The sequence below is a fragment of the Ranitomeya imitator genome, chromosome 5 (assembly GCF_032444005.1).
Source record: "Ranitomeya imitator isolate aRanImi1 chromosome 5, aRanImi1.pri, whole genome shotgun sequence".
Lineage (NCBI taxonomy): Eukaryota > Metazoa > Chordata > Amphibia > Anura > Dendrobatidae > Ranitomeya > Ranitomeya imitator.
In genome coordinates, this window is record NC_091286.1 from 502,105,978 (window position 1) to 502,120,808 (window position 14,831).

General features: G+C 44.9%; 1 protein-coding gene across 1 annotated transcript in view; it reads left to right on the forward strand.

Annotated features, from left to right (window-relative positions):
* The first annotated feature begins 1,738 nt into the window (after positions 1 to 1,738).
* The window catches only part of SSR3 (signal sequence receptor subunit 3), a 29,501-nt gene continuing 16,408 nt past the window's right edge, over positions 1,739 to 14,831 (forward strand). The window contains exon 1 of the mRNA XM_069727452.1: positions 1,739 to 1,940. Within this exon, the coding sequence (XP_069583553.1) occupies positions 1,808 to 1,940 (133 nt within the window). The 5' untranslated portion in view covers positions 1,739 to 1,807. The remainder of the gene's footprint in view (positions 1,941 to 14,831) is intronic.

The window sequence follows — 14,831 nt, forward strand, 5'->3', positions numbered from 1 at the left end:
CCTCCTCTTTCACCTATACCGTCACATTCACCTCTTCCTCAATTTGGACCTGTTCCTTCTGGTTCAAGATTATTATGTTTTATTTCTGCTCTGCTTATCGTAGGCACCGGCCACAGCTGTAGGGAGGGACAGTGTTAGGTGTGTGAGTAGTTTTACAAAAACACTCTCTATGTGTACTCTGCACCCGTTTGTGACAGTACCATGCGTACCCAAAACTTTTTAGAATCTTCAACTGAGTCAGTGGGAGTGATGTGTTTCATAAAATGTTTCTACTCTTAGGCAGCTATGTGACCGTACTGTGCCAAAAGCCGCTGTGTGTATTCCTGAACCCATATATGTGGGAGTAATTTCTCTAGTCATATTTTTTACAGAGCAGTAGTCCTGCTCTTACCCCTATTTTTGCAGCCCACTAGCCCTTACTATGACCATTTTAAAGCACCAAAGTTTGGGTCCCCTTTGACTTCTATTGGGTTCGGGGTCAAGTTTGGACCCAAACCTTCTACTGTATATTTGATGTCTTTCCCCCCTCCAGTCCATCATTAATGCAGCAGCCAGGGTCATCCACCTGGCTAATTATTATTCGGACGCGTCCGCTCTTCGCCAGTCATTACACTGGCTGCCCATTCATTATAGGGTCCAATTCAAAGTACTTGTTCTGACCCACAAAGCTCTCCACAGTGCGGCACCCCCATACATCTCCTCCCTCATTTCTATCAGCGTAGCCGATAGCTGCGCTCTGCAAACGTTTGACTAACCTCTGCACTAATCCGTACCTCCCACTCCCGACTCCAAGACTTCTCCCGTGCTGCACCAATCCTCTGGAATGCTCTACCCCAAGATATTAGGACCATCCATAATTTGCATAGTTTTAGGCGCTCGCTCAAAACACATTTGTTCAGAGCGGCCTATCACGTTCCCTAATCAGTCATTTTATGTTTGTGTGTGGCCCATTCACTATCTCCATCTATCCCCCACCCCCTGAAGATGGCTGGACCATCATTGTAAATCCATCATTGTAAATACACACCTGTACTTTGTATCTCCCCCACCTCATTGTAGATTGTAAGCTCTCACGAGCAGGGTCGTCTTATTTTGCTTTATTGTATTGCTAACGTTGTTACTTATGACTGTTGTGTTTGAAACTGTTTAACTGTAAAGCTCTGCGGAATATGTTGGCGCTATATAAAGATTATTATTGTTGAACAGCCAGAGTTTCGCTCGTCGCTATGATGCTGGTGACAGGCGTCTGTAGAGCCGCATCTTACTACACCGGACCCTGGAGGATAGAACGGCCATCACGGTGAGTCACACACATAGTCGGCTAGTACAGAGTTCTGGGTGGTCGCAGATTTCAGTATTTGTTACCCACGGAAAAATACAAATTAAAGGTTTCCGGACTAAGGGGAGGATGAAGCAAAAGCGCAAAAATAGGAAGAAAACAAGTCCTGAGTGTTTGTCCAGAGTCATCCCGGTAACGTGTACACATCTGACTATAACCCTGCAAGACACCGTACAGTCCGCCTGCTGGAAGACCGAGCGGGCAAAACACGGCGCACTCCGCGCTACATCATTATACCGAGGACGCGGAGACCACAGCGCGCAGACTCGGCGTACCCAGAGAACAGAGCCCGGATGTTTGGTTGGCAGCAGCAAACACGTCGCCACTCGCCTGTGGCCTGGCCCCGCCCACCAGCAACACGTCCGCTTCCTGCCCCTAATGCTGACGAATCGGTAGTGGAGCTCTGACGGCGGCCGGGCTGGGTCAGTCACAGTGTGACGTGTCGCCATCTCTCTCGCCTCTGTGATCATGGCCCCTAAAGGCAGCAGCAAGCAGCAGTCCGAGGAAGACCTGCTCCTCCAAGACTTCAGCCGGAACCTGTCCGCCAAGTCCTCCGCGCTGTTCTTCGGCAACGCGTTCATCGTGTCCGCTATCCCGATCTGTAAGTGAGAGGCGCTGGCGTCCTGCCGGGTGCTCCGGTCATTCATCCCATAGACGTGGCATCCAGGCAGCGACCGGGGCTGAGGAGGGCGCCATTCCCATTTAATGGGTGCACTGGTGTATGTGTGTGTGTGTGTATATATTACACCGACTGCAAATGTATGATAATAATATATTGTATATAGCATAAGAGTGTATTTACTGACTGCATATAGTGTATAGAGGTATATAGTGTGTGTGCACCGACTGCATATAGTGTACAGGGGTATATAGTGTGTGCACCGACTGCATATAGTGTACAGGGGTATATAGTGTGTGCACCGACTGCATATAGTGTACAGAGGTATATAGTGTGTGCACCGACTGCATATAGTGTACAGAGGTATATAGTGTGTGCACCGACTGTATATAGTGTACAAGGGTATATAGTGTGTGTGCACCGACTGTATATAGTGTACAAGGGTATATAGTGTGTGTGCACCGACTGCATATAGTGTACAGGGGTATATAGTGTGTGCACCGACTGCATATAGTGTACAGGGGTATATAGTGTGTGCACCGACTGCATATAGTGTACAGAGGTATATAGTGTGTGCACCGGACTGTATATAGTGTATAGAGGTATATAGTGTGTGTGCACCGACTGCATATAGTGTACAGAGGTATATAGTGTGTGCACCGACTGTATATAGTGTATAGAGGTATATAGTGTGTGCACTGAATGTATATAGTGTATAGAGGTATATAGTGTGTGCACCGACTGCATATAGTGTACAGAGGTATATAGTGTGTGCACTGACTGCATATAGTGTATAGAGGTATATAGTGTGTGTGCACCGACTGCATATAGTGTACAGGGGTATATAGTGTGTGCACCGACTGCATATAGTGTATAGAGGTATATAGTGTGTGTGCACCGACTGCATATAGTGTACAGGGGTATATAGTGTGTGCACCGACTGCATATAGTGTACAGAGGTATATAGTGTGTGTGCACCGACTGCATATAGTGTACAGGGGTATATAGTGTGTGCACCGACTGCATATAGTGTACAGAGGTATATAGTGTGTGTGCACCGACTGCATATAGTGTACAGGGGTATATAGTGTGTGCACCGACTGCATATAGTGTACAGGGGTATATAGTGTGTGCACTGACTGTATATAGTGTACAGGGGTCTATAGTGTGTGTGCACCGACTGTATATAGTGTACAGGGGTCTATAGTGTGTGTGCACCGACTGTATATAGTGTACAGGGGTATATAGTGTGTGCACCGACTGTATATAGTGTACAGGGGTATATAGTGTGTGCACCGACTGTATATAGTGTACAGAGGAATATAGTATATAGAGGTATATAGTGCGTGCACTGACTGTATATAGTGTACAGGGGTATATAGTGTTTGCACCGACTGCATATAGTGTACAGGGGTATATAGTGTGTGCACCGACTGTATATAGTGTACAGAGGTATATAGTGTGTGCACCGACTGTATATAGTGTATATAGTGTGTGTGCACCAACTGCATATAGTGTACAGGGGTATATAGTGTGTGCACTGACTGTATATAGTGTACAGGGGTCTATAGTGTGTGTGCACCGACTGTATATAGTGTACAGGGGTATATAGTGTGTGCACCGACTGTATATAGTGTACAGGGGTATATAGTGTGTGCACCGACTGTATATAGTGTACAGAGGAATATAGTATATAGAGGTATATAGTGCGTGCACTGACTGTATATAGTGTACAGGGGTATATAGTGTGTGTACCGACTGCATATAGTGTACAGGGGTATATAGTGTGTGCACCGACTGTATATAGTGTACAGAGGTATATAGTGTGTGCACCGACTGTATATAGTGTATAGAGGTATATAGTGTGTGTGCACCGACTGCATATAGTGTACAGGGGTATATAGTGTGTGCACTGACTGTATATAGTGTACAGGGGTCTATAGTGTGTGTGCACCGACTGTATATAGTGTACAGGGGTCTATAGTGTGTGCACCGACTGCATATAGTGTACAGGGGTATATAGTGTGTGCACCGACTGCATATAGTGTACAGAGGTATATAGTGTGTGCACCGACTGTATAGAGGTATATAGTGTGTGTGCACCGACTGCATATAGTGTACAGGGGTATATAGTGTGTGCACTGACTGTATATAGTGTACAGGGGTCTATAGTGTGTGTGCACCGACTGTATATAGTGTACAGGGGTCTATAGTGTGTGTGCACCGACTGTATATAGTGTACAGGGGTATATAGTGTGTGCACCGACTGTATATAGTGTACAGAGGAATATAGTATATAGAGGTATATAGTGCGTGCACTGACTGTATATAGTGTACAGGGGTATATAGTGTGTGCACCGACTGCATATAGTGTACAGGGGTATATAGTGTGTGCACCGACTGTATATAGTGTATAGAGGTATATAGTGTGTGTGCACCGACTGCATATAGTGTACAGAGGTATATAGTGTGTGCACCGACTGTATATAGTGTATAGAGGTATATAGTGTGTGCACCGACTGTGTATAGAGGTATATAGTGTGTGTGCACCGACTGCATATAGTGTACAGGGGTATATAGTGTGTGCACTGACTGTATATAGTGTACAGGGGTCTATAGTGTGTGTGCACCGACTGTATATAGTGTACAGGGGTCTATAGTGTGTGTGCACCGACTGTATATAGTGTACAGGGGTATATAGTGTGTGCACCGACTGTATATAGTGTACAGAGGAATATAGTATATAGAGGTATATAGTGCGTGCACTGACTGTATATAGTGTACAGGGGTATATAGTGTGTGCACCGACTGCATATAGTGTACAGGGGTATATAGTGTGTGCACCGACTGTATATAGTGTACAGAGGAATATAGTATATAGAGGTATATAGTGCGTGCACCGACTGTATATAGTGTACAGGGGTATATAGTGTGTGCACCGACTGCATATAGTGTACAGGGGTATATAGTGTGTGCACCGACTGCATATAGTGTACAGGGGTATATAGTGTGTGCACTGACTGTATATAGTGTACAGGGGTCTATAGTGTGTGTGCACCGACTGTATATAGTGTACAGGGGTCTATAGTGTGTGTGCACCGACTGTATATAGTGTACAGGGGTATATAGTGTGTGCACCGACTGTATATAGTGTACAGAGGAACATAGTATATAGAGGTATATAGTGCGTGCACTGACTGTATATAGTGTACAAGGGTATATAGTGCGTGCACTGACTGTATATAGTGTACAGAGGTATATAGTGCGTGCGCTGACTGTATATAGTGTATAGAGGTATATAGTGTGTGCACCGACTGTATATAGTGTACAAGGGTATATAGTGCGTGCGCTGACTGTATATAGCGTACAGGGGTATATAGTGCGTGCACGGACTGTGTATAGTGTACAGGGGTATATAGTGCGTGCACGGACTGTATAGTGTACAGGGGTATATAGTGTGTGCACTGACTGTATCTAGTATACAAGGTTATATAGTGTGTGCACTGACTGTATATAGTGCGTGCAGTTACTGTATATAGTGTACAGAGGTATATAGTGCGTTCACTGACTAGTGTACAAGGGTATATAGTGCATGCACTGACTATATAGTGTACAGAGGTATATAGTGTGTGCGCTGACTGTATATAGTGTACAAGGGTATATAGTGCGTGCGCTGACTGTATATAGCGTACAAGTGTATATAGTGCGTTTCCTGACTGTATATAGTATACAAGGGTATATAGTGTGCGCTGACTGTATTTAGTGCGTGCACTTACTGTATATAGTGTACAGAGGTATATAGTGCGTTCACTGACTATAGTGTACAAGGGTATATAGCGCATGCACTGACTATATAGCGTACTGGGGTATATAGTGTGTGCACTTACTGTATATAGCGTACAAGGGTATATAGTGTGTGCAGTGACTGTATTTAGTGTGTGCACTGACTGTATTTAGTGTGTGCACTGACTGTATATAGTGCATGCACTTACTGTATATAGTGTACAGAGGTATATAGTGCGTGCACTGACTATAGTGTACAAGGGTATATAGTGCGTGCACTGACTGTATATAGCGTACAGGGGTATATAGTGCGTGCACTTACTTTATATAGCGTACAGGGGTATATAGTGCGTGCACTGACTGTATATAGTGCGTGCACTGACTGTATATAGTGCGTGCACTGACTGTATATAGTGCGTGCACTGACTGTATATAGTGCGTGCACTGACTGTATATAGTGCGTGCACTGACTGTATATAGTGCGTGCACTGACTGTATATAGTGCGTGCACTGACTGTATATAGTGTATAGATGTATATAGTGCGTGCACTGACGGTATATAGTGCACAGAGGTATATAGTGCGTGCACTGACTGTATATAGTGTACAGGGGTATATAGTGCGTGCACTGACTGTATATAGTGTACAGAGGTATATAGTGCGTGCACCGACTGTATATAGGCGTATATAGTGCGTGCACTGACTGTATATAGTGTATAGGGGTATATAGTGCGTGCACTGACTGTATATAGTGTACAGGGGCATATAGTACGTGCACTGACTGTATATAGTGTACAGGGGCATATAGTGCGTGCACTGACTGTATATAGTGTATAGGGGTATATAGTGCGTGCACTGACTGTATATAGTGTACAGAGGTATATAGTGCGTGCACTGACTGTATATACCGTATAGGAGTATATAGTGCGTGCACTGACTGTATATAGTGTACAGAGGTATATAGTGCGTGCGCTGACTGTATATAGCGTATAGGAGTATATAGTGCATGCACTGACTGTATATACAGTAGTGTACAGGGGTATATTGTGCGTGCGCTGACTGTATATAGTCTACAGGGGTATAGAGTGCGTGCACTGACTGTATATAGTGTTCAGAGGTATATAGTGCATGCACCGACTGTATATAGGCGTATATAGTGCGTGCACTGACTGTATATAGTGTATAGGGGTATATAGTGCGTGCACTGACTGTATATAGTGTACAGGGGCATATAGTACGTGCACTGACTGTATATAGTGTACAGGGGCATATAGTGCGTGCACTGACTGTATATAGTGTATAGGGGTATATAGTGCGTGCACTGACTGTATATAGTGTACAGAGGTATATAGTGCGTGCACTGACTGTATATACCGTATAGGAGTATATAGTGCGTGCACTGACTGTATATAGTGTACAGAGGTATATAGTGCGTGCGCTGACTGTATATAGCGTATAGGAGTATATAGTGCATGCACTGACTGTATATACAGTAGTGTACAGGGGTATATTGTGCGTGCGCTGACTGTATATAGTCTACAGGGGTATAGAGTGCGTGCACTGACTGTATATAGTGTTCAGAGGTATATAGTGCGTGCACCGACTGTATATAGGCGTATATAGTGCGTGCACTGACTGTATATAGTGTACAGGGGTATATAGTACGTGCACTGACTGTATATAGTGTATAGGGGTATATAGTGCGTGCGCTGACTGTATATAGCGTACAAGTGTATATAGTGCGTTTCCTGACTCTATATAGTATACAAGGGTATATAGTGTGCGCTGACTGTATTTAGTGCGTGCACTTACTGTATATAGTGTACAGAGGTATATAGTGCGTTCACTGACTATAGTGTACAAGGGTATATAGCGCATGCACTGACTATATAGCGTACTGGGGTATATAGTGTGTGCACTTACTGTATATAGCGTACAAGGGTATATAGTGTGTGCAGTGACTGTATTTAGTGTGTGCACTGACTGTATTTAGTGTGTGCACTGACTGTATATAGTGCATGCACTTACTGTATATAGCGTACAGAGGTATATAGTGCGTGCACTGACTATAGTGTACAAGGGTATATAGTGCGTGCACTGACTGTATATAGCGTACAGGGGTATATAGTGCGTGCACTTACTTTATATAGCGTACAGGGGTATATAGTGTGTGCACGGACTGTATATAGTGTACAAGGGTATATAGTGCGTGCACTGACTGTATATAGTGCGTGCACTGACTGTATATAGTGCGTGCACTGACTGTATATAGTGTGTGCACTGACTGTATATAGTGTATAGAGGTATATAGTGCGTGCACTGACGGTATATAGTGCGTGCACTGACTGTATATAGTCTACAGGGGTATATAGTGCGTGCACTGACTGTATATAGTGTACAGGGGTATATAGTGCGTGCACTGACTGTATATAGTGTACAGAGGTATATAGTGCGTGCACCGACTGTATATAGGCGTATATAGTGCGTGCACTGACTGTATATAGTGTACAGGGGTATATAGTACGTGCACTGACTGTATATAGTGTACAGGGGTATATAGTACGTGCACTGACTGTATATAGTGTATAGGGGTATATAGTGCATGCACTGACTGTATATAGTGTACAGAGGTATATAGTGCGTGCACTGACTGTATATACCGTATAGGAGTATATAGTGCGTGCACTGACTGTATATAGTGTACAGAGGTATATAGTGCATGCGCTGACTGTATATAGCGTATAGGAGTATATAGTGCATGCACTGACTGTATATACAGTAGTGTACAGGGGTATATAGTGCGTGCGCTGACTGTACATAGTCTACAGGGGTATATAGTGCGTGCACTGACTGTATATAGTGTACAGAGGTATATAGTGCGTGTACCGACTGTATATAGGCGTATATAGTGCGTGCACTGACTGTATATAGTGTACAGGGGTATATAGTACGTGCACTGACTGTATATAGTGTATAGGGGTATATAGTGCGTGCACTGACTGTATATAGTGTACAGGGGTATATAGTGCGTGCACTGACTGTATATACCGTATAGGAGTATATAGTGCGTGCACTGACTGTATATACCGTATAGGAGTATATAGTGCGTGCACTGACTGTATATAGTGTACAGAGGTATATAGTGCGTGAGCTGACTGTATATAGCGTACAGGGGTATATAGTGTGTGCACTGACTGTATATAGTGTACAAGGGTATATAGTGCGTGCACTGACTGTATATAGTGTATAGGGGTATATAGTGCGTGCACTGACTGTATATAGTGTACAGGGGTATATAGTGCGTGCACTGACTGTATATACCGTATAGGAGTATATAGTGCGTGCACTGACTGTATATACCGTATAGGAGTATATAGTGTGTGCACTGACTGTATATAGTGTACAGAGGTATATAGTGCGTGAGCTGACTGTATATAGCGTATAGGAGTATATAGTGCATGCACTGACTGTATATACAGTAGTGTACAGGGGTATATAGTTCGTGCACTGACTGTATATACCGTATAGGAGTATATAGTGCGTGCACCGACTGTATATACCGTATAGGAGTATATAGTGCGTGCACTATTTGGTATACATGAGAACGATATGAGGGCACATTTCTATAATTTGGGATCAACCTAGCGCATACTTGTAAAAGTAACAATAGCCAAAGAAAAAAGTGTGCAAATACTAGGGGATCATCCAAAAATATATTTACGGTACCTCTATTAGTATAAATGAGTGGCAAAAAGCTGGAACAACACAATAGTTTGGGCCATAGGCCTTTTAATTGGTGTATGTATGCCAACTTTTTCTCACTTATTTATACTAATAAAAACCCAATTTTTTCTTGTGGTCCCCTAGCGTTTGCATTCTTCTTCTATCTTAGTGTGTATTACGCCCGCACTGATCTCTCGCTGCTGTCAGTGATGATCTCTTTCCAATGTCCGGTGCTGATGGAGGAGGCAGAGATGACTGTGACTGACTGGAGATGTCCTTGGAAGATTATTATAACCGATCATTCCATCACAATTTAAAGAGAACATGTCTGTGCAAATTTGTAATGTGTAGTAAAGACTAGGCTTTAAAGGGAACCTGTCAGCAGGATTGTGCTCAGTAACCTACAGACAGTGTCAGGTCGGCGCCGTTAGGGTATGTGCACACGTCAGGATTTTTTCCTGGCAAAATCCTGAGAATTCTGCCAGAAATTTGCGTGCTTTTTTCGCGCGGATTTCTCGCAGAATTTGCACGGTTTTTGCGCGGAATTTTTGCAGATTTTTTGCGTTTTTTTTTTTTTCTTTCTTCGGAATGTACTTTTTGATAGGAAATCCGCAGAAAATCCGGAAAAAGATAGAGCATGTCTGGATTTTTTGCGGTATGCATTTTTTTGGCGGAAAAAACGCTAACATATGCACAAAAAAATGCGTAATGCATTCTAAAAGATAGGATGCATAATGTTAGCGTTTTTTTACCGGATTTATAGCGTTTTTATGGTGAAATTCCGCAAAAAAAAAACGCTAAAAATCCTGACGTGTGCACATACCCTTATACTGATTACAATGATACCTGATGGTGAAATCTGTCTTTAGTTTCAGTTAATGATATTTGGAGCGGCCTGTGGGGGGGTCTCCATGTGGTGCTCTGATTAGGTATTCATGTGTATGGCCTTGTGACAGGTCACTGATCCTTCACTGACCCTCCCCCTATTTTACATACTGAATAGAATATTATTAGAAAAAAATGTAACTTTAGCAAAATGGCGGCGCATGCGCAGTAGAACCTGTCTCTTGCTGCCGATAGATGCTACGGTGTTAAGCGCTGGCGCTATTTTACTTCAGCCTATTTTTCTTCCTCCCACAAAATGGCAGCGGCACAGTAGCATGACTATGACTTGCCGATGGATGCTACTGCGCGGTGGCGCAATTCTACTGGAGGTAAAAAATTTGCTGCAAAATGGTGGTGGCGCTTGCACAGTAGTATCGATTGGCGGAGCCGTTTTGCTGAAGTTAAATTTTTTTTTTTGTAACCCCACAATATTCTATGCAGTATGTAAGATAGGGGGCAGTTCAGTGAGGGATCAGTGACCTGTCAGCAGTCTTCATTATGAATACCCAATCAGAGCACCACATGAAGACCCCCACAGGCCACATCGGGGCACGAGCATATCATCTACTCAAAACTGAAAATAAAGATTACACAACAACCACAAGACGGATTTCATCACCAGGTATCATTGTAATCAGTATAACGGTGCCGACCTGACAGTGTCTGTGGGTTACTGAGCGCTGTGGTTCTTCTGTAATCACTATTTGAAGTTCTTTGCTGTTTAGATTTCGGTGCACAGAGATCTGACTGTACGCGGGGTCTTCTCCTCCCAGCTTTTCCCCGGTTTCTCTGCTTCCTCCGGTCTTTGATTGACAGGTCACTGCTTTTTGGTATGACCTGCCTCCTAGTTGAAATTTTGTACTGGCGATGTCATTGCCATGAGCGCAGTTTGATTTTTTTTTTTTTGTCTGGTCTTTAATAAAATGGTACTCGGGGGCACCGCATTCTCAGATTGAGATCTCAGCTCAATGATTTTTTAGAGATGTACCATATTTTTTGGATTTTACAACGCACTTTCCCTCCCCCTAAACTTGGGGGGGGGGGAAATGGTGGGGCCTCTATAATCCGAATGTAGCTTACCCGCTTCAGTAGAGTGTGGTCCCAGGGTTGCTGCTGCATGAAGTTTCTGGCTGTGACTGCAGGAGTGGGGCGATGCTGTGGGCCCCTCGCTGGTAGGTGGTGGTGTTCGGCAGTGCTGGGGCTCCGCCAACATTTTGTAAAAGCCGGGAGCTCCTGCACTTTCCATTCTTTTCAATGCTGTGGGCTCTAGGAAAATGGCCGCCAAAGGAGGTGCATGCGCAGGTTGAGATCTCGTCTCCCAAGATCTCATGCATGCGCCACCTCCAGTGGCCATTTTACTCGAGTCCGTCACATTAAAAAGCATGGAAAAGGCAGGAGCTCCGGCTTTCACAAAATGTCGGTGGAGCAACACCACTAGCTACCAGCCTAAAGCCCACAGCATCGCCCCACTCCTACCTTCGTTAAACACCCCCTCCTACTAGTTTGGAGCTCACAGCATCTCCTGCCACCGCCAGCTTCCTGCAGCAGTGAACCTGCCACCTGGAAACCTGTTCCTTCGCCGCCACTCCGCCTACCGTAAAAGCAAATTAAAAAAAGCACCACCGCTGTATAAAAAAATACATTTTATTCGGACTCCCATGACAGCACCATGAGACAGAATTCGTACAGGATAGAGTAGTCTTCAAGCCGGACCCAGCCTACTTGCCGAAAGTAACATCCCATTTCCACAGGTCGCAGGAGATAGTTCTACCATCATTTCTCCCTAATCCTTCTAACCCTAAGGAAGAAACTCCATTCATTAGATGTTAGAAGATGCCTTCTAGAATGTATATCAGTCACTGATGCTTGGAAGAAAGATAATGCGTTATTTTTATCCTTCCAAGGTCCTAGGAAAGGGCTTAAGGTACCATCACATTAAGCGACGCTGCATCGATCTAGACAACGATGTCGAACGCTGCAGCGTCGCTGGAGAGCTGTCACACAGACAGCTTTCCAGCGACCAACGATCCCGAAGTCCCCTGGTAACCAGGGTAAACATCGGGTTACTAAGCGCAGGGCCGCGCTTAGTAACCCGATGTTTACCCTGGTTACCATTGTAAATGTAAAAAAAAACACTACATACTGTAGGGATTTCACTCACTCAGCTGCGACGGCTGACACTCAGGAGACGTGTTCCTTTAAAGTTCACTGGGTTTATTGCTTCATAAACCATGTGGCAAAACAACAGAAAGCAAAATAGCCTTTGGTTCAGGCAAAGGAAAACAAGTGTCCAGTTCATCCGGCTCAGTCCTGAAGCCGTAACACACTCAGGAGGGTTTCACCTCCACACATATCTGCTGTGTAAAGGATTAGCCAGTCTTATATAGGACTAACCACACCCAGTAATCTATCACATGATTAGCCATGTGGTCTGACATCACCACAGATCCTGAAACACAAACATATGGTTATATAAAACAACGCAATATTCCGGGCTACATTACAGCAACAAGGCACTTATGTGGCACATACCTCCCATCGACTACACACCCTTTAGCCATGCTACATACCTCCCCCCTCTGCCTAAAGCCGTGGGGCTTGGCACTTTCTTCCACTAAACAAGGGATTCTTGATAGGGCATCCGCATTACCGTGCAGCTTTCCGGCCCGATGTTCCACATGGAAACTGAAGTCCTGCAGGGATAAGAACCAACGGGTGACCCTAGCATTTCTACCCTTCGTTTCCCTCATCCACCTAAGTGGGGCATGGTCGGATATCAGTCTAAATTTACGTCCCAGCAGATAGTACCGCAATGTGTCCACTGCCCATTTTATGGCCAAGCACTCCTTCTCAACGACTGAGTAGTTCTTTTCAGATGAGGACAGCTTCCTACTCAGATAGAGAACAGGATGCTCCTCCCCATGTAGTTCTTGGGAAAGGACTGCTCCCACCCCAACATCTGAGGCATCTGTCTGAAGAATAAACTCTTTCTTGAAGTTTGGGGCCATCAGAACGGGTTGCTTACACAAAGCGTTTTTCATTTCTTGGAAGGCTGACTCTGTTTCTTCGGACCACTTAACCATTACTGGTTTTGTCCCTTTTAGCAGGTCAGTCAGAGGCGCAGCCATCGTGGCGAAGTTTGGGATGAACCTCCTGTAATATCCCACGATTCCCAGGAAGGCTTTAACTTGCTTCTTGGAAACTGGTTTTGGCCACGTTTGAATTGCCTCCACTTTACTGATTTGGGGTTTTATTTCTCCGTGACCCACTATGTATCCAAGGTACTTAGCTTCTTCTTTACCCAAGGCACACTTCTTTGGGTTTATAGTAAATCCGGCCTCTCTTATAGCATCCAACACCGCTTGGACTTTCTCCAGATGACTCTCCCAGTCCGGGCTAAAGATGACGATATCATCTAGGTACGCAGCAGCGTAGGCCTTATGGGGTGCAAGAACTCTATCCATAGCCCTCTGGAAGGTCGCCGGAGCTCCCTGTAGGCCAAACGGCATCCGGGCATACTGGAAGCATCCATCAGGTGTCGAAAAGGCTGTCTTCTCCTTGGCTTCCTGCGCCATGGGGATCTGCCAATACCCCTTTGTCAGATCCAAGGTGGATATATATCTGGCGTGCCCAAGCCTTTCGATGAGCTCATCAATACGGGGCATGGGATAAGCGTCGAACTTGGAGACCTCATTCAACTTCCGATAGTCGTTGCAAAACCTCCACTCTCCATCAGGTTTTGGGACCAGGACAATTGGGCTTGACCAACCGCTCTTGGATTCCTCAATGACTCCAAGCCTCAACATACGCTCCACTTCCTTGGAGATAACTTCTCGACGAGCCTCAGGAATACGATAAGGTTTCACATTCACCCGCACATGGGGCTCTGTTAGGACCTCGTGCTCTATGACCTTCGTGTATCCTGGCAATTCTGAAAACAGGTCCCTGTTTTCCTGGAGTAACTCCCGGCACTGCTGTTTCTAGGTTTTCGATAGCGTCTCTGCTATAGTAACCGCTCCAACCTCACCTTCTGGGTTGCTTAACAATGACGGAGTAACTGTCGGCTCTCTATCTTGCCATGGCTTGATGAGGTTGACATGGTAAACTTGGAATGGTTTCCGTCTTCCTGGTTGGTGAATTTTATAATTTACCTCACCAAGTTTCTCGACAACCTCATATGGCCCTTGCCATTTGGCCAAGAACTTGCTTTCCACCGTTGGAACTAACACCAGAACTCGGTCTCCCGAATTGAACTGCCTCACTCTTGCAGACCGGTTGTAGACCCTGGCTTGAGCTTCTTGTGCTTGGAGAAGGTGTTCTTTCACGATAGGCATCACCTTTGCAATCCTCTGCTGCATCAGGGCCACATGCTCAATGACGCTTCTGTGGGGCGTGACTTCGGCTTCCCAGGTTTCCTTGGCTATATCCAGGAGTCCTCGTGGATGTCGGCCATATAGAAGCTCAAACGGTGAGAACCCTGTGG